Source organism: Chanos chanos, chromosome 3 (assembly GCF_902362185.1).
Source record: "Chanos chanos chromosome 3, fChaCha1.1, whole genome shotgun sequence".
In the NCBI taxonomy this organism is placed as follows: domain Eukaryota; kingdom Metazoa; phylum Chordata; class Actinopteri; order Gonorynchiformes; family Chanidae; genus Chanos; species Chanos chanos.
In genome coordinates this window covers 48,166,331-48,187,756 of record NC_044497.1, presented here as the reverse complement: position 1 = coordinate 48,187,756, position 21,426 = coordinate 48,166,331, and the positions used below count along the sequence as shown (strand labels likewise).

General features: G+C 40.0%; 1 protein-coding gene across 1 annotated transcript; it reads right to left on the bottom strand.

Moving 5' to 3' along the window:
• Positions 1-4,697: 4,697 nt before the first annotated feature.
• LOC115808744 (dual specificity testis-specific protein kinase 2) lies at positions 4,698-12,295 on the bottom strand. The gene is made up of 8 exons (XM_030770204.1): positions 12,116-12,295; positions 10,780-10,901; positions 10,250-10,298; positions 9,959-10,108; positions 6,541-6,714; positions 6,017-6,100; positions 5,292-5,378; positions 4,698-4,799 (listed from the first exon to the last, which is right to left on the bottom strand). The coding sequence occupies exons 1-8, from the start codon at positions 12,293-12,295 to the stop codon at positions 4,698-4,700; spliced, it is 948 nt and encodes a 315-aa protein (XP_030626064.1).
• Positions 12,296-21,426: the final 9,131 nt, after the last annotated feature.

Genomic DNA, 21,426 nt, shown 5'->3' with positions numbered 1-21,426 from the left:
ATAGGAATCCGTACCTCAGTGTGCCACCGGGCTAAAATCTCCACGGTGGACCTCTGAAATGATGGCTTCCGATGTTATTCTACTACATACACCCTGGCTGACAAGTCTGTGCTCAGAGTTGAATGGCCTCAGTACTCTGAATTATTTTATCATTAGATTCAGTCTGTCAGCCAGGCCCCGGTACAACATAAGTCAACTACTGTACTGTCTGCACATGGGTAGAGGCCTTTAACGATGGAATTACTGTGTGAGTGGATTTGATAGTAATTTGTATTAGCAGGAAGAGAACAGTTTTGAGATTTTATTGTTTTGTATGTATGTCTGATGTTGATTATATTTAGTAGATTCTCCCTGTAAGAATGACTTGGATGATAAATGAATTTGAATACAGGTCAACTCAAATCTTCAACAGTAAGTGAAGATTCCACAGAACCATGGTCAAAGGCTAAAATAAGCATGTGAATAGAATACAAATACCAGTGCAAATCGTATTGTATCAATGAATCACTGGTAAGTAGTGAGAGAGTTAGAGCAAGGTCAGCATTGCACTACAGAGTACAAGCAATACTGCAGTGAAATACCACACTGCATACACTGCAACTGTCTTGCTTTTTTTCAGAGACAATGTTATGCATTAGACTCATATGTATGTGCTACGGGAATAACTGAAGAAGGTGGGACTGCATACAGTCCATTTAAATATGATTTTAAGTCACTGTTGTTTGCCCTGCTGTGCTTCTGCCAAGGTTAAACGTTTTGCCTTGTAGTCTACTAACGTCTGTGTATGAAGGTATGTGAAACGTTTTAAGAAACTGCCTTGTTCTTTTCTTTGGTGTCTGATAAATGGGTTTGTAAAATGATTAAAGACGCTTTTATACTGCTGCAAAATCAGTAACCTGGTGAAAAACAATAAAGCCTAGCTGAGCTAAAACGTACTGATATTAATCCACAGAGACAGGCACACGTTACATCTGTATTGCTCTAATAGTCAGCACCTGCATGTTCTAGCTATAGATAATCTAAAATTGGGTAAAGATATTCTTGGGACAAGAAACGTGCTGACTGGTTAAAAAAAAAAATCTTTTTCTTGCTGATATCATCCAAAAAATCTCACAGTCCCCAGCTATACCCGTCCAAACTTTCAACCTCAGCAAGACTTGCAAAGTACAAGCAGGCTCCGTTTGGACATACTATATGAATGTCCTTCTCAGTTACAGTCAAACTATCTCAAGGCTCTTCTTCTCAAACGCACTTATGTGCACCCTGTGTTAACATTCCTGGTAATTCCCAGTTTCAGTCTTTCAGATGTGTCAAGGTCTTTTTATTCAGTACCACTTTAGAAGGTTAAGTGGTTTTCTTAATTTCCAGAACTCTCACAGAGGGTAGCAGATTGAAGCGTCACATTGCTGTTGTGTTTTGTATCATCAGCAAGCATTACTGATTGCACTTTAAGGTATAGGTATGTTGTATAGATGGCTGCTCTCATGGAGATTATCTATGTAATCCTGCTTTTAGTGGTTTTGATACAGAAGTTAGATGTTTATGTCGCTTACTAGTGTCATGTAAATCAACACAAGCGTTTATTAGTGTTTTCTGGAATGACTTACAAAAAAGCATGTTTAGCATTTTCGAATTTGATCAAAACATTCAGCTAAGTCACTAACCATATGATATGTCTGCGTCTGATAGGCAAAGGGAACACGGTTCCTGAACTCAAGTTCTCAAAAAACACTGTGCATTAAAAGTTCCTTTGTGGGAAAACCAAGAAACCAAGTCCTGCCTCTCACTTTGTCTCATTTGCACTTCACATGGTCCCCCTGTGTGAGAATGGTTTATCTTTCATCATTCCTCCTTACCATCATGTCATTTCTCCATCTCTCTCTTTCATCAGGCATTCCAGCAGGTGTTGTTCAGTCTTCACGCACTTACAGTTTAAGTAGAGCACAGTTCTTACAGCTCAAGTGGCAGGAGTAAAGGAGTCAAGCGCTCACATGCACCACACAGACACAGAGAGAGAGAGAGAGAGAAAGAGAGAGAGAGAGAGAGAGATTCATGCACAACTAGATCTTCAGAGCTGAAGATAAATGTTTCTGTATGAGAAAGCCCTTGCTGATTAGATTAGCCTACACATTAAATCATTGTCAGACATACACTTCTAAGTTTCTCTTCGAAATCTCCACCACATCTTTTAACAATTCCATAAATCATTTGTCCCAGAAAACCACTTAATGTCATCTTCAAACCATTATGAGAAATAATAACACAGCAATTACATTCAAACCTGCAGGCCAGTGTCTCTCCTCACTACTCCTGAGGAGTAATTCTCTGGGTCAGGGTTCAGCCCAGTTGAATTGTGAGCAGTGCCTCTTTAGATTGGTATTAAGTGTGGCTCTGTATGTGCTGAAACATCAAGTCAGTTAAGGAGAGCGGTTAAAATGAATTTGCTCACGAGCACATTAAGCTGTGAAACATTCATCATGACTAACCTTATCAAATTACAAGTAAATATTTTGCCTTGCTCAGTTAAGCCAGATGACATTAGAAAGAGAGCTCGTGGTTTCAATATCTTCCACTTGGCTAAACCCTGATGCCTTTTTCCAGGTATGAGCTTCCAGTTTTCCACCTTCCACTTCATCTGTTTTCACACATCCTCCACACAACACAAATGCTCCCAGTTGTATACGGTCATGTTCTCAGTCTGTGGTTGAGTTAGGTGGTGAGCCGTGGACGGGCTTTTTTTGATCCCTGTTCACTCATTAAATGACTGCCTTGTCAACCAGACCGTGACACCCATCTTACAGCATTCTTCGACAGCCATCCATCTTCAGATGGGCGCCATTGACACAACAGTAAATCCATGGCCTTCATGTCACCTCAATTACTGAGGAAGAAAGGCCAGTAATGCAGATGCCCATATCAGAGCAGTGAAGCAGGAGAACCGAACCGGACCAGAATACTAATGAACCAGCGCAGTGAGCCCCTCCTCCCATTATCACCCAATCATGTCCTCACGAACTTGTGAACTACAAATCCATTTCCCTCGGGCCTAAAACCCATCGACTTCATTCGCCGCTTGCCCTCGGGTTGAGAGCTTCGGTCATTTGTGAGAAATATGATTCCTTTAATTCGAAATCGAAAAACAATTTATTACTGAACTAATAGTGATGTATTTGCGTCTTATTTATCGCTGCCTCGATTGTTTAACGCGTGAGGCAATATTACAGAGGCAAGCAGTCAAAGTCAGAGCGTTTTACACCCGCGGTTTTCTTCATCTGCTACAGGCTGTTAGCCAGAACGACTTACAAGAAGTGCATTCAAATTGAGTAGAAAAACAACAACGTCACCAACATAGTAAACAACTTTTCAACGCAATAAGCGCCCGTAGTAATGACTACTGAGTGCCAGAAGGCATGGGGTGAGATTTAATAAAGAGAGATTGGAAGGAAGATGTTGAGGTATGTTGGATATATGAAGAGAAAAGAGGAGAAAACGGGACACACACAAACAAGCATGCACCAACATTCACCTACACACAGTATATGTCAGCGTTAGACGCATGGAAAACTAATTTGACTAACCGGTGAACCTCTCAGGATTTCCAGTTAGGGTCTGCATTTTATGTCAACGTCCAGGTTTGCAGTCTACCTGTCAGGTACATTTTCCCTACACCAGCGTCCACAAAATATCATCATAAAAGACTGATATTGGTTAGTCTTAATCACAAATATAATTAATTACCAGCTCAAATTATGAATCCACAAACTGTTTTGAAATTATTTGATTTTATTGACTAACTATATCAGTAGTTTCTATTTGTCTAGTAAATATACACAAATAGAATAATTCAGTAAAGAAGGATAAACAGATGAATGTGATACCGTATGCAAAATATATTCTAATTCAGACACAGTAGGGAAAACAATAACAAGTACAATTAGAGTTGAGTCATATACAAACCTATATACAAGTACATAATATACATGGTTTAAAAAAAAAAAGCCAGACAATATTTACAGTCTGCGGTTAAGTATTTCATTCTGTTTATCCTGAGATAAAGTTTATTGAAAAATCCAACGAGTCTGTTAAAATACTTATCAGTTGTACATATCAAAGATATGCCGTCTGAGTTAGAAAAGGTAAACAGAATCAACAGATTCTGTTGGATTATAGTAAGACATAGCAGGACAGGTTCAGATGTAACATGAATAGCATGGACACTTCTTTTTTTTCTTGTTGACCCACAGCATATCACTGCCACACATTCAAGTTTCACTGGAACCAAGGTTTCTGTGCCTGGTAACTCAGTTTTATGCTTTATTTAAAGCAATCTTATATTACCCTCGGTTCCACATAATTGGAATCAGAAATTGGTCCTGGCTAAATTTGGTCTTTAAAGTAAGTCAACTCTTCATCCAACTAGATTGGTCCCAAACATCAAAGCACTCAGATTTCCAAGTTTGCCAAAAAAGGAGAAGTCACAGTCAGTATATCTCTGATACACTCAGAGGCACTCATAAGACAGCAGCGTAGACATCCAGAGCTGGACTTTAAATGGACACTGATTTCTACATTCGGGAAAATAAACGAGGCATCTCTCCATCCTGTCGGAAGTGTCTGAAAGCCTGTTGTTGTCTCTGAGGGACTGGCAGTCGGCTGTCGAGGGGGATTGGGGTTTGGGCTGAGGGATCGGTCCTCGTTCACCCTGTGGACAGTAGAGGGTCTGGTGGCTCCAGGGACTCAGCAATGTCCTCTAGCTCATCCACCAGCTCAGAGAAAGAGGGTCGCCGAAATGCATCCATCTAAAAGGACGGTGGAACATTCAATAAGGGACGTGGAATTGAATGAGATTTAAATACTATTGGATTGTATATGACCAAAGTGAGCTGACATATGTTAGATTGAGGACTAAGCTCCTTTATACTGACTTTAATTTTTCTCTTCTGTTTGTCTGTAGTGTTTGTAAAGAATGCACAGATATCTCTGCTCACTCCCACACTAACATGCACTCAGTGCAGACTAAATTTGTTCACAAACCGTATGTGCATCAAACATTCTCATTTTAGAAGATCTAAAATAGGGCTATGCAAAGTCGTCTGTGTATTAGATTATCTGGGTTAACCTTTTCATCAGTTTTTCATTAGGGCCCAACAAACCAGGTGAGAATATGTTCATGTCAATCAATTCCTCTAACGAATCAATGAAATACTTCCTCAAGTCTACAGAAGTCCTCCAGGAATGAATGTAGATTTTCAGTCATTTGATTCTAAAGACCAGCTCTCTTTCAGACTCACCAGGCAGCAGCTGGCTGACAGTTCCAGCACACGCTGGGGACAGCCCTGGACCAGCTCCGCAAAAGCCTCCGCGTCCAGTCCGAAATCCTGACCAGAAAATAAGGGTCAATGTCTATATGAACTCCTAGTCATACCTTGTCACATAACAACAATCATATAATATAGTCAAAGACAAAGCCTTAATATAGAAAACTGAGCTTAACCACATCAAAAGAAGTAAGACTGCACTGTATCCAACCTCTCGCTACAAAACAGTTTATCACAAATGCCCCCAAGTGATTATGGAAACAATTTCTGATGATAAATCCATAAAAGAACACAGCTTACTGAAGCGTTAAATGAAATCTGAGAACAAATGTGTCTTTATGGTTAAAAAAAACCTGGTGTAAATCCCTTAATCTTGATCAAATCTGTATTTTCTCCTCTGGCGCTCAGCACCAGCTGTCCATCATTCATAAAGACGTGTAAATGACTGCATTACAATACACCACGGTCCAATCTTTCTGTTTGACCTTCCTTTCATCTTCAACAGCAAAGCAACCAGACCCCTCTCCCTTCATCTGCAGCAAAACTGAACCCCTGCTGCATCAGTGAAATGTGAGCTGAATATTCCCTCCGAATTTCTAAAACAATGATTGATGAAATAATTATGATCTTTTTTGATGGAAGGCTATGTATCTATGACTCTGTGCATGTGCATGTATGCATGTGCATGATTTTCTTACTTGGGTTCTGGGCAGAACCTCTGGGTCGGCTGGGATCCGGGCCAGAATCTCACACAGCATAATTCCAAAAGAGAACACATCCACCTGGAGCAAAACAGCCAATCAAAGCAAGGCAGTGAGAGGTCAGTCGTGAAGGCTTTGGGGTGTATTGACCGATATCAAACACTAACACGCAGATTCTTCAGAGAGTCCTTCACATCGACTTCCCCCAAGGGGCAGGCAATCATTCCAACACTGACAACAGGGTCATGCGTTTACGTTCAGCTCAAAAGCATTAAAAAACATGAGGGTAAACACTGCTGTCAACTGACCGACACAGAGACCCAAACCTATGAAGAGACGCTGCACGTTTTTGGCGTTCTGGCAAAAAACCCGTCTAAATCTGTCTGATGGCGTACTAAAGCACACAGTGGTAACCGCTGGTAAACAACTCAAAACATGAACAATTGTTTTGAAGTTTAATTCTTCCTGAGCTTGCAGCCTGTTTCCATTGCTGCTCTTTTACTGGTTTGTTCTCGTTGTACCTTCCGGTTGTATGGTTCTCCTCTCAGCATCTCTGGGGCCATCCAGAAGGCAGACCCCACCAGCGACATCTTCCTCTCGGGATCGTTAGCAGGGAGCTCCCCCACCTCTCTGGCCAGGCCAAAGTCCGTCACCACTGCCTCCCTGCCACGCCCAGTCACACGGATCAGACAGTTCTGAAAAGATCATGTAAAGATGAATATGGATTGATATAAAGACTTGAGCAATCTTCCTGTCTTGGAAGTCACTTTGGATAAAAGCATCTGATAAATTTATAAATGTGTAAATGTAATCATTTCAGTGGTGAGAATTACAATACAAGTAAAACTGTTCTGAGCAGAATAACACTTTATACAACTTTTGCAAACATTTTCAAATTGTGTATATTATTGAGGATACCCAACTAACGTATAATTGTACCAGTCATAGTGAATGAATATTTTTATTAGAACTCATTTCAAGCACAGACGTCTCTGACAGTATTTGGCTAAATCTGTAGTTCTGCACTATACTTAAATAACCACAAGAGGGCAGTATGACACTACCAAGAAACAAGAGTTACTGCAGTGGCACATGTGTTACAAAAACAACCAAATGCATTTACTGTGAATTACAGCAGGCATTCGTTATATACCATAAGACAGTACTCATGTCATATGGATGTTATCAACAAAATCATATGTCTAGACAATGGAATTACAGCAATGGACAAAGAAATAATACATAAAGAAATGATTAAAGAATATATGTCTATGGACCACTGACAAAACTGTGGGTAAAATGATTAAATTCTTGTCTGTCATGATGTGCATTCAGTCTTTCGTAAAGCCTCTTTCTCATTACTCTTTCCCAATCTGTCTGAAAACCTCTCCCCTCTCTACCCACTCACTCAGACACATCAATATTTCAGCTCTGACCTGGGACAGCACTGACTACTCTGTCAGCAATCTGTCACTGCGCAGTAACTTAGCCCAAGCCTCACAAAGACTCCGCACAGTAAAACCATCACAATGACTAGTCATACCGACTGGTTTAAACTCATTCCAGTTAGGCAGAGTTCACGCTATTACATTACATTACGCTATTGCAAGTAAATGTATCTATCTATCTATCTATCTACTTATTTATTTATTTTTCTTTAGATACATACTGTTACACAAGATCATATGTGAACTCATCATGGGAAAACTTTATCTGAAGTGAATGCTAAACTAAACCTGATGTGCTCACAGAGTGTGACAATGAGGATGGTTAGTGGTTCTGTCTCTGTGAGAGCGTATCAGATTATTATGGAACGTGCTGAGAAATGAAGAAGTTCCACGCTTTGGGGCTCTTTGTCTTTGTGAGTCATGGGAAACGAGAACATTTTAGAAGACGCCTGAGAAAGTCTTTCATCGCACTTGCATGGCCTTCTGCTGTCTCTCTCCACCCCTGTCTCATACTCTGTGATTAAAGTAAAGGGAGATTCAGTCTCCCACCACAGCCCACAAACCATAATATTTAGGCCCAGCAGCAACTGAAGTGATGTTTATGATCACAGAGATGAGTTCTGAAGCGGGATTGTGTCGGGTTGGAGATGCCTCTCCTGTGGTTGTGTGTATATGTGTACGTATACAGTGTTAGAGACATATGTTTGTCATCAGGGTTGAAACTAAATCTATCGCATACATTTTGAATGTGTTCTTTTTAAAAGGGCTGAAAAAAGCTTGTCAGTCATTACGACGGAGAAATTCAACCTTGTGACAAACTATGGTGTGATCCTTGCATTGTACACCGTAATCCTCAACCTGTGCAGAGGCTAGTTTTTGCCTGCCGTAAGGCGGTATAAATGAAAAAAAAAAAAAAAGTTTGCCATGGAGACATAGGGCCATTAGTTCAGAAGTCAGGGACATTAGGTCTGTTTGTGGCAGATTGTGTGTGTGTGTGTGTGTGTGTGTGTGTGTGTGTATGTGTGTCCGCATTTGTGTGTGAACAGAGAAAGTGAGAGAGAGAGAGAGAGAGAGAGAGGGAGAGAGAGAGAGAGAGAGAGAGAGAGAGAGGTGAGTGAAAATAACTGGTAAAGGGGATAAGTGATTAAGAGCAGTTGTGGGAAGGCAGGTTAGAATGTGCACATGCTTGTGTGTGTGTCTGTGGGGGAGAGAGAGAGAGAGAGAGAGAGAGAGAAAGAGAGAGTGAGAGAGAGAGAGAGAGAGAGAGAGACAGACAGAAGGAGAATGGGTTTATGAGCAAGGGCAAAAGCTGCTCGTTGCACAGAAGTGTTAACATGATAAAGCACTGCCCATCCTCTCCTCTTTACTGCCATTGCCTGCAGTTTACTGCCTCACAGCAGCTCAGACAGTCCAACGGTCTAGACACACTGTCCAGTGTTAAGCATTTTAACCATTTTTCCACTCTTTCAGAAATGGAGCATTCTTTATTGTATGACTTTGAGTATAAACACCTCTTCGGGATGAAAAACAGTATCTCCTATTTTTGCTGGAAACAATATGTACCATACAGGAAATGTATAATATGTCCAATCACCAAATATCTTTCCAATCTTACTAAACCTTATAAACAACCTAAAGGTTTAGTTAACTTCTGGCCATGAATACAAAAACACGTGAATGTTTATCAACATTCAAAACAAAAATATTTTTTGGAAACTGCTGACACGGAATGGCCGATTGCAGATTAAGTCGTAAGGCAAAGTAAACTTGACTCAAACAAAACGTTTATTTGCCGCTCTCAGGCTCAGAAATACCAGCTTGTCAATCACTGGAATCTGTGGCACGTTAGATGGAATGTTTTTTTACATTCCCAGGCATAAACAAGATTTAGTTAATCTTACAGGAAAAAAAAAAAAACGAGTTTTTCACTTCTTTCAAAACAAGTAGTATCTGTAAGGTACAAGTCCTTCCCTCTAGCCTCACATTCACTGGGAGAAAGGGGAGATATTCAAATGGGAACCAGATGAGTATAAATAAAGAGGCGGCGGAGATGAGGTTTAGGCCCAAGTGTGTGAATAGCTGCTAATGTAGCCCAGAGAGACTGCAGATCATTATAGAGCTATTGCACAAGTGTTGCACCAAGCTGTCAGTCTTCTATTGTCTATTCAAACAAGATAGAAAATGTTTTTGGCCTTCTACTTATGTCAACTATGGCAAATTGATTCTGAATACAAACTGCACGAGCGTATCATTTTAATGCCAGTTTTCACTTAATCTTTTTCAAGTACCATGATATGAAAATTACACGGTTTGGAAATGAATGTTTTTGCTGTAAATGAACCTCATCGGATGGGCATACATTACAAAAAAGTGACTCTGTCACGGCAGTGCTACACGTGCAGTAAAAATATCAGGCGCATGAAAAAAGAAGTGCTGTTAGAGATTTTCACTCAAGACTGAGGCAGAGTTGACCCTGGACATGCTAACTGACCTTGGAGTTGAGGTCTCTGTGGTAGATGTTTTTGTAGTGAAGGTAGGCCATGCCTCTGCTGATGTCACAGGCTAATTCCACCTTCTCCCTCCAACACAGTGTGACATCATCACGCGCCAGCAACTCCTCCAGACAACCTCCGCTCACATACTGCCAGATGGGAACAGACACAGTGCTGTGACTGACCGCACCGGTAACAAAAACAGACTGGGCGGCCCTACAGGCCTTCAGCATGAGAACAGTCACAAAGAACATGAGCTAAACTGAAAGTTTTAAATGAATCAAACTCACCTCAAGTATTGGATACAGCTTTTCGTCTTTGACGCAGATCCCAAGATACCTGCAGCACATTGTGATATAATGAGTGTTTTTTCACCTTCAAAAAGGACTCAGACATGACTCACTCTGCTCAGGGACGCTAACCATATTACGCTGGGTTTTTCAGCTCATTTCCAGCGGCTATTCATATATAAACAAACAGTGCAGTTTACAAAAAAAAAAAAAAAAGTTATTTCAAGTCAGTCTGGAATCATAAGGCTAACCATTACTAGCTGACCAATCCAAATGTTTTTGTTGTTTTTTTTATGACAGTTGATATCTATGGCTTGAACGGTGGCCTCTTTCGCTCATTTTGATTTGCAGAACCATAGTTAAGTCCTAATTGGTTTGTCAGAGAATGACAGGATCTGTGTTGTGTTAGCGGAGGCTCAGGAAGTATTGTGAGTGAGATGAGGGCTGAGTGTTAGCGCTGAGATCTGGCACTGTTCTGGAGGTGCTGTGAGCATTCTGGTGGTTATGAATCATATCTGAAGGCGGCTCACCTCACTATGTTTGGGTGGGAGAGTTTCTGCAGTAGGCTGATCTCTTTTACAATGCTGTCCTGGTCCACATCATTCTTGTAGATCTTCACCACCATTACTTTCTTAGTGGTGTTGTGCATCACCTAGGCAAACAGTGCAGTGTATACGACACGCCATTAGCATAAGCCAAATTGATGAATCTTCACCGTAAGGGTGAGGTACATGGCAATTGATTAAAATCCCTGCAACGTTTAGTTTTCTTTGAGTTTTCTCCCAACTGCCATGGTGAATACAATACAACAAAACTGTAAAAACCAGCACACTCATCTCATCTCATCTCAGTGAAGCAAGAATTCACTCTGTGGGTTTTTTTTTTTTGTTTCCTTGAAAGACAAGATTTCATGAGGACAAAAGTGAAAAAGTTTTGGCTTTTTTTTTACTGTCACTCTCAGGCCTGTTCTGTCAGAACAATTACACTCTCCAAGTATTTTTATGTTTGACTGATAACTGTTTTCCTTCCTTATCTGCATTCCATCTCTTTGCTAGCATTGTTAACAATAGAAGGAAATGTATCAGGGCCAGTGTAACACTATGGCCTGATTGGTTGGGCTATTACCATAGCTGTTCTCATATTTCCAAAATCATCATACCACCTGACGAAGAAAAGCATGACGGTTAGGAATCAACTGGAAAGAGATGGTGGCACTGATAAACCAGGTTTGGTACGAAAACAACTATTTCCCAGGTTCATTCGTGGCTCCATATTCAAGACTGTCTATTCAAAGATGGACACAATAAGACGTTCAGACAAAACAAACCTAATTATATCTTACTATGATCTCTTAGAGTCCTTTAACTTGATTCTTTCACCAGAATTTGACCATGACGGCGGGTGGTTTCCACTGTGCTTTAAGTGTAAAACAGCATGTTTAGTGCATTACTGTCAACTTCATAAAAGTACTTTTTAAAGGATTAACAAAGGCGTGACTTTGTAAATTCTTTGTTCATTGGCAACATGAAAAAAAGATTTCCACTACATTTAAATAAAACAGCTCCACTACAACACTGAACTTTATTCAAGTGAACCAGAGCTTGTGGAATGAATATAATTCAAATGAAGCGTTTAGGCCATCAATACTTTTACATGGTACATTGAAAATGTTGATTACGTCAATGGAGCTCTGCCAGTTGTTTTGTTATGTCATTATAAAACAAGTTTCTACCTTTTCCTCTGACACGTACAATTACAATTTCTCATGTTTACCCAGCATTAAGACTCACATACAATAATACATATCATTTTTCATTTTTACAACCACTTAATCACTTAATTGCAGAGTTCTGAAAAACTCTGTACCTTGTAGACTTTGGAGAAGAAACCGCTGCCTATAAGCTCAGCGCTGAAATCTTCCCAGAAGTCAAGTTTGCGAACGCTGGTGCGGAGCCTGTGCCATCGGTCGGTCTGACAGTAAGTGTCCGTAGATTCGCTGAGCAGCGTGGGACTGCTTGGTTCTGGGGTCACATCCACCTCACACATTCTGGATATCTCATCTGAGAAAAAGAATGACTTTCAAAATTACTCAACAGTTCCAACATCAGCGAAAAACGAGCTACAATACTGATGAGATTTCGCTGGTTAAAAAAAAAGAAATGTTTCACGTAAAAATTAAAATGTAAAAGTTTTTGGAAGATCCAAGTATGCTTTCTGCACAGTGTAACTATACACCAACAAACACATTCATGTAAACATGAGAACTACTACCATCAACTCACTTTAGTTCCTATGTCATTTCTGTATTACAATCTAACCATATTTATTACCCTGTTATAGAATAAAAATTGGAACAGTTCGCTGCCATATTATATCTAAAAACACAACTCAAGTGTTTTGAGTCTAAAATACTTTGAGGTTGTTTCACTTTGTTACTTCGCAAAAGGAAGCATGATATTCGTTGCATATTGGCATTTCCACAGACTGAGAACCAGTAAGAGAATTACTAATTTTCCCTAATTATCTATCATCTAATGTCTGACAAATTCAAAGGAAACTCAATGTCAAGGTGAATGGATTACATCTGTGCATCTCAAAACTCTTTCATTGACCAAAGTATTGATAATGTTGTGCAGATAGCTCCAAAACAGCAGCGTAGGTCTGAGAGTACGGAAACTATGTCAATGTGAAAGCAAATACGTGCGGCACCCAGGAGGACAATGAAATATGTCCAGTAAAATGCTCCCAAAAGTGAAAATTGCAGCCACATTAAACCAAACTTTAAATTGTGCATACCTAAAAAAAAAAAAGTCCTTCCCTGCTTGCTGGCCCAGTGGGCCCATGTCTCTCTCTCTCTCTCTTTTTTTTTTTTATCTTTTGCTCCTTTCACTGGGTCTTCCTTACCATTCTCTCAAACTCATCATACCAGTTCTGTTGACTTTCAGCTCCAGTGAGAAAATGTATAAGACAGGACTATGTGTTCTCACATTTGTGCTCCATGAAAAAAAACACCTCCCATTCTTCAGTCACCCTAAACACTGACAGCTCAGTCAAGCCAATAAAAAATATGTGTAGAATGCTGCGAGAGTTAAAAAAAAAAAAAAAAAAAGTAGAACAAAGCCAATAATTTTGAAGAACAGGCCTAAACGTTGCCTTTCTTTCTATGTTGCGTGACCTTTCCGACTACCGTATAATGGTTAAATTATTGCGGCCGCACAGGCCAATCATATTAAACTCAACGTTCATGCAGTTTAACATGGGCTCATAAATCTATGGACCTCGATGACATGGGAACAGTAGATCCTGCAACAATCGCGTGGCACACACTCCGACTGAGCGCCGCGCACCTGCGCGCGGAATTTGCGCGCGAGTCAATGCACAACCGCGTATCCTTTTATTCCATACAAGGAAAAGAAAAATATACTGTACTGCCTTCTTCATAAGAAATGCTCATACAAAACACGTGTCGTCACAACAGTAACTGATACCCCGAATGTCATTTTGTTGTGTTAAATCCTTCTGACAACAAGTACAAATTTGTAAAAGACGTCTACACGATACCTGCCTTGCACTAGGGCGAAACGATACACTTTCAAAAATGAAAGGATTTTTCGGCTGCCTTTCTTCCTATCTAACCTGAAGGGCACAACAAGTGAAATATGACAGACGTGACGTACAGACTTGAACATAAGAATCTGGCTTCCATTTGGGTCAGCTTTTCTCTGCTGCGACACATGACATTTGTCCTCCAGGCTCATAATGGTCTCATGAGATGAGCTCATGAGAGGGGCTTAGCTCATAATTTTGACTCTGTTCCACATACTAAAAAAACTGACGGACTGACCCCGTCACCCCATGTCTGTACTGGGATTAAACCCCATAAATTTTAATAGCCTTTCACACACTGCTCTTTCACACGCGTTGGATCACGATGTGATTTTATTCAGAAAAAATAAATAAATAAAAAGTGAAATGAACATATGAAATCACTGGCAGGCAAAACTGATAAAGTGATACCAGTGTTTTGTAACTTGAAGCACGAACTGCTGAGGACACCGAAAAAAGGAGATTATAGAATGATCTTAAATCTACGGATCATCTGTAAGGAGCAAATGACTGAGATAAAGACAGAAACAGAGAGAGAAAGAGAAAAAGAGAAGCAGTGAGTGCATTCAAGACATTTCACTGAATTGAAGATTATTGTGTCAGATGGGTGTTACATCACACACCATCATTAATGGTATGTCAATGCTGAACTTTCATTCCCTCTGCATTGAGTCTGTCTGTGTGTGTGTGTGTGTGTGCGTATGTGTGTGTGTGTGTGTGTGTGTGTGTGTGTGAGTGTGTGTGTGTGCGTGTGTGTACAGTACGTGTGTGGTTGACGCATTCAGACCCCATCGCTTTGACTGTCCGTTCACTCATTCACGTCATCTCACATACTCCCTCCCTTAGGCTGAACCCTGCACTGTTGTCACACAATCACATCACAGCTTCCCCTTCTGTGGCAACACCACCGCATCACAGTATTACAAACCAATGATACACGTTCACTGACCACAGTCAAAACAAAAGAAAACAAACAAACAAGCCTAATTTCTGTTTCTACCCCTTGTATAACACAATGAGGTAGTGATGCTAGCAGTGACTGACACACACACAGTTCCAGAACATCCCATGCCCAAAACGGACAGATTACAAGTGATAGCTTAGATAACTTACTTAATGCATACATAAACGGGGATAAATGCCGCATTATTAAAGAACCGCTGGAGGGTGATTAATTCTCAGTGTGGGCCAGAAGGACATTTCCAACGCTTTCATGGCTTAATCTCTGGCCTTGGTCTTACAGTGGCACAAATCTCTTACTAAGGCTAGTAGTTTATCAGTAAGGGAGAATTCAGTTACAGTCTCACATGCCTGTTCAACTAACCTACATACAGATTACACAGACTATTCAATTATTCTAACTTTGAGGTGACATCACTTTCACAGAGTAAACTATGCATACTGAAATCTGATAAAAGTTTCATCCAGCCATGACTTCACATGTAAAACACAGATACTGAAAATCAGATAGGCCTATGTAATGTGAAGTAAAATACCTCTCTAATGATGGATAAAGTTACATGGAAGTCCTATGCAAACACACAACACATACAGACACACACGCACAGTACTTGTATGTCACACCTTCTGTACAGGTGAAGTCACTGCCATTGCATTTTTCTAAGTACAGACACCTGAAACCAGCTCACCTATTTCTCTCTCTCTCTCTTTCTCTCTCTCTCTCTCTCTCTCTCTCTCTTTCTCCATGCTCAGGTTATCAGTGTACACTGGTTTTTCAGTGCAGTGAACGCAACAGCGACAGCTTTATGAAGCCTGCCTATTTCCTCCTCACCACGGCAACTGAGAGACAGAAAGGCAGCAGCAGCACAGGTTGCAAAGCTCTCTGCCAAAACTGGCATTAATATGTGTGCGTGTCTGTGTGTATCTCTTTGTGTGTGTGTGTGTGTGTGCGTGTGTGAGGTAGGATGCTGGAGATGCTCTTAGATGCTGAATTACAAACACTGAAAGAGAGAGAGAGAGAGAGAGCCAGAGAGACAGAGAGAACCGGAGAGTGGACGGGAGAGAGCACTCTACCTTGCTTTAGTCTGTGTTAAGCTTTGCGGGGTCATTTTTGGGGCTGTCCACCCCCAGACAATCATATTCCTCCCACTGAAAAAGGCCAGCACTCACTTTCATAACAGTTGTTCATCCTCTTAGGGAGAGAGGGGAGGTGGTTTTTAAACAAAGCATGCTTTGTGTGGGTCTGCAAGGGTCCTACAAATGTGGAAATAATCTAGAGCAAAACTAAAGCTTTGTGAGGCATGTATCCAGGTAGGCTACTCTGTAGGGATTATACCTTCAACGATTTCTCAGTGATCTATGCACATGAATGAGAACAAATACTGAGTGCTTCTTTTTCACAATGGTGGATCAAACATCATATCTCTATTCTGCATCTAGTGAATTATTTATAGTGTAAGTCTAGACCTGTGTATGGGGATGGTGTCTGCATTTGAATAAGAGACATCAGAAGGAATTAGAAAGAGACACGTGCAAATTAAATGGCTTCCTCGGGTGGCTACACACTCCTTTAACTCAGACTATCTGTTCTCCTCTTACTGGCAGATATATGGTTTAGGGGTTTAAGGGAAAACTTGGGTGACACCCCATTATCTAGTAATGATGCCCATTTTTATCACATAATCCAGATAATGTAAGTTTTAGATATCCTTTTGTACGTGTAAGATGTTCCTGAAAGCACATGCAGTTACGTCTGATGTCACCAAAGCCCTCTCCCTATCTAAGAGTCCATTACGCTCTTCTAATTCTGTCCTCAATGAAACCTAAAACCTTACATAGATCATCCAGTACACAGTCATCACAGGACAGAAGTAGTTCCGACCACTGAACAGAGTGGTTAATAATGCAGACATTTAGCCCAAGTCTGTATTGCTCTCTTGAGACCTCAACTTTCTCTCTAAAACAGTCTGGGGAACTGACTAAGCAAAACAGGCCAAAAAAGCTACGTTCAAACTTTGATGTACCACAGCTGCAGAAAGATCAGCTGCGATGTAACACCGATAACAGATATAATAGTGCATATGTTAATATACAATATTTATAAAATATATAAAATACAGAATTTGGGCTCTCTTACATTAAAAAAAAAGGAAAAATGAAAGTTTGATTATGAGCCTTTTTACACAGTCCCCAAAGCTCTCTCCACCAATCAGGGTGGACAAACAACATCAAAGGATAATATCCAATTTCCACTGTATCCATTTTCATCTGAATGCAGGAACTAATCAAAAGTAATTATCCTGTGTCTGTTTCTAAGAGATGGGACTCTTCCTGTGGAGTTCTGATAAACTCCAAATGAAAACTCATTGTCAACAAGCTCTGAGAACAGATTTGTGTTGCTGAATGACTCAAAAAATACTTTGCTGCCCAGCCCTGATGGCTCTTTCTATTAGACTCCACACCTTTTGCCTGGCACTGCTAAGGTATCAGTCATGATCATTAATTCAGACAATATTGTTTAGACGCTTAGAAAATGTACTAAGCTAAGCTAAGCGTTACAAGCCAGTAATTAGGAGGTTTAAGGTTACAGGTACAAACAGGACAGTCACCATAGGGGCAGACAGATAATAAAGCGCTCTTGGAAAAATGGAAAAACACGACACAGTGATGTCATAAAGGTCAGTCTGTAAGCTCAGAGGCAAGGTGCCATGCTGTGATACAAACACAAGTGAAAAACAAACACACATTAGCACAGGTATGTACTTGCAGAGTAGATAGATACTTTCAAGCCAAATTCACACCACTCTGTGAAATTCAACATACTTCGGAGTGGTGAGACATTTGACGTCAACGACCGCAGGATAAGAGAAAAGTTGTTTCACTAACGCATGTTCCTAATCACACTTAAAACTTGAAAACGGATGCAAAATGCCTCTCTCTGAAGTGTACGAGAGAAATGGACTAAAACATATAATTAATAAGCTCAAAGATAGTGGGGAAGATTTGAGAAAAAGAAAACAGCAGATAATACAGAGCAAGTATTTTCGCCCTTCAAATCGGTCAAATTGTTAGTGAAATGTTAGTTTGACCGTTAAATCAGTGTCAGCTATTAATGTGGAAAATCTAAGGAACCATTATGTGGGCTTTTTCTTTCTGCATAACTTAAAGCTCCTTTTCTTTCTAAAGCCCACGTGAGAGCTCTGCATGCATGTGTATATTTGGTCTAATCTAGTCAGCATTCACTGTACAATATAACTTCACTGTACAATATACTATAGATCTATATATATAAAGCTGCATCATTAGTATCACTTTATCATAGCAGTAATACAACTCATCCTTCATTATATAATTTAACAATATAAAACACAAACTGCAGTGGGGGTTTCTCTATAGATGACATCATGAAAACAGATCAAACCCATGTTGTGGACTCATTACTGGCTTGCGTGACACTGTTGTGCCATGCTGCAGGGAGAGCTAACTCTGACGCCTAAGCCCTAATGAATCACATCCCTTGTTCCCTTTTGTTTTCTCCCGCGACTACAGTACACAAAGATGACCTATGCACTTTCATTGAGCTACCTCACTATAAATGGACTGTCAACAAATGCTACAAAAAAAATAATAATTACGCCTGTAAGAGATCAATCAAAACTATGGTGCCAAATACCAACATCAAAACAAGTGTTAGTATTGCCAAGTTTTACAACAGGGTTTAAAATGACAGGTAATCAGTAAGAGTTTTGGGGTGATATATAAAACTCTCCACCAAAGTAATAAGTATCTTCTACCCTTTGAACAGGTGCTGGGCTTGATTTGATAGAGACTGTCTGAGAATGGACAAAAGGTTTTCTTCACCATCACCGAACTAATCAATGCAGCATTATTACTCTACATCCAAGTGACTGGTCAGATTTAATTAATTAGTCTATGCACAGAAACTACTTAATGATCAGACATCCCAAATTAAATCAATCTGAAATTAGCATCATTGTCAGTGTCTTTTAAACAGGCACAAAAAGTGTCAATATGGGGGAAATGTCATATATTTGCACCACATATTCTGAGATGAACTCAGTCTGATTTCAAACTTTAAAGTCAAATGTAAAATTCGTAACAAACAGCAATGCAATTATGCCAACACTGCATTGGAAAAACTGCATTTTTCACACAGTCAAATCTGAATAACTGATTTAAAAAAATAAATAAATAAATACCGTCATAAGAAAATGGTGCAAAGGCTTTTGGTATGTTTTAGAACTGTTGTGACTTCATTCTAAGCTGTCGGTGCGTAGCTCTATTTAAAAGACAGAGCTGGTTGAGTTTCCTTGCCTGGTATAAATATCTGATTTATGGTTAGCTTTTCCATTCACACCCCTCTGGCCTTCTCTGCGAGCACTGTGTCCCAGGGCAGAGCAAATATGTACCATTCCAAAATGGCTGTGGAGCCAGAATCTCAAAGTGAGCAGACATTCACTTGGAAAAGGACTAGCATTATTATTGGGAGAATGGAGAAATCGGTCTTTGTGCAGACTGATGTATTATTCCTCCTAATTCATGTACTGTAAAGTACAGTTCCAAAAAAAGCAAAGGCCAACCTTTAACACTTTATCTAAACTCTCGTCTCCACTTCAAGAAAAGAATTCAATTTAACTGCATTTCTTACCATTGCAAGCTGCTCGTAATTTAGTGACGCCATAAGCATCTGATATACAGGTACGGTATCATTTGTTTGTGTTACACTTATGGAACATAATCATCCAGCAGTTGTTGAAAGCAACCCAAATGTGTTAAAAGCAACCCAAAATGTATAAAGTCTTTCAGCAAGTTTTCTTAGACGTTTAAAAACATCTAGCAGTTGTTGAAAGTAAGCCAAAAATGTTAAAAGCACACCAGAATGTATAAAGACTTAAAACAAGTTTTCTTAGACGTTTAAAAACATCAGAACAATTAAAAATACACAAGGTAATACGATGTTATAAGAAGAGTATGAACTTACTCCAACGATTCAGCAAGCTATTCATGTGCATCTTGTGGAGATGAACCGGAGAGCACAGCTGTCCTGTACTCGTAAACCCAAGCCAGGCCAATAGACGCTGAACTTCTGTCTACAACAAAACACACACTCACTCTCGGATAACATAAAGTATGTCAACAAATCCACGCACACTTTAAACCAAAACTAGAATAGGTCTTTTCTCTCTCTCTCTCTCTCTCTCTCTCTCTCTCTCTCTCTCTCTTGTCTCTCTCGAACATTCAGGGGTATTCAACAAGTAACATTTCACGAAGTAATATTACATCGCAAATGACCTAACGGAGAATCTTCGTCATTATATGAATGAACACATAATCCTAGCTATACGCCAAATGACATTAACTAAAGTAAAATCTGTGAAGTAAAACGCTGAAAATAAAAAATGGTGAAAAACTACCTAGTACCTACTAGTTATCCGAAACACAACATTGCGCATAAAAGGAAAGCAATGTTGTTCAGTGTACCATTATTGACGGAATAGAAACTTACCACAGCAAGCCTGGTTCTCGTCAACTCTCGAGACAAGCTCACTTGAAGAAGCCACCACAGACCGAGTTGTTTCTTAAACAATAAGATCAAAGTTGTAACAACGCCGCTGTATGCCGACTATCACAACTGGTCGAGCCATCGGTAGTAGCGAACCGTTTGAGCCTCCTTACGTTTCTGCTCCCAGTAATCAATAAATTTACACACCCCGATTCGGAACTTGACGCATCCACACAATAACCAACAAGTGGTAGGTCTGACGTGTTCGACCACTTGCTCAGAGGACTAGTCTAGTCATAAATCCACTGTTATTGTATTAGAATGCTTGCAGTTGGCTGGTTGTACCGCTGAGCTGATATGTTTCTTGCTAGAGACCACGGGTTGCCAGGCAGCAGCCTGAATAATTACAGCTCAGATGAAATGGTTTTCATGAGATTGGCAAAATTGTTCTCGTAAAGCCTTTCACAGATGGGGAAAAGGTGTGAAGAAATGCCGTCCAAGCGAACGTTCAGTGGAGGGAATATTACTGCAAAAGGGGAAAGTAATTCTAAACTAAAATGACAAATTCAAAGAATGGTACAAAGCGAATGAGTATTAGCGAATATTCATGAAGTCGTATAGTTTATGTATAGGCTATTTCAGTGTTATAGAGTTAGACTGTACAAAACGTTGAATTTCAAAATTGTGTAGAGATAGCCTCATGAGCAAACAGGGGGAGCGTAGCCTAATTTAAGGAAAATATTCAAGTAGATAAGACCGAGAAAAACTAATCAAGCCATGAACACTATTATATTATATTATACTAGTATAATATAGTAGCCCAAATGCCTCAAACCAAGCAAATGGTTCTTTGATGATCAGACACCCTGAAATTAAGCAGCAGTTTAACAAAGCACACAGGAAACAGGTGGATGTCAAACTAGGACATGTATGCGGTTCCTGACACACTCTAGTGGTCGATTTAGACACTGCAGAAGGACGAGGAATTCTGTTACATCATCGGATTAAGTTTTAGGATTTAAAAATTCATAATCTCAGACATTCGCAGTCGTAGATATTCACTTCACTTCAAAACACAGCGTATGAT

Excerpts from the sequence above, each read along its gene's own strand:
- LOC115808744 (XM_030770204.1), bottom strand. The coding sequence starts at position 12,295 with ATGTGTGAGGTGGATGTGACCCCAGAACCAAGCAGTCCCACGCTGCTC. Across the intron at positions 10,902-12,115 it reads TCTTCTCCAAAGTCTACAAG|GTGATGCACAACACCACTAA; the intron begins GTACAGAGTTTT and ends CTGTTTGCCTAG. Across the intron at positions 10,109-10,249 it reads AGCTGTATCCAATACTTGAG|TATGTGAGCGGAGGTTGTCT; the intron begins GTGAGTTTGATT and ends CCCATCTGGCAG.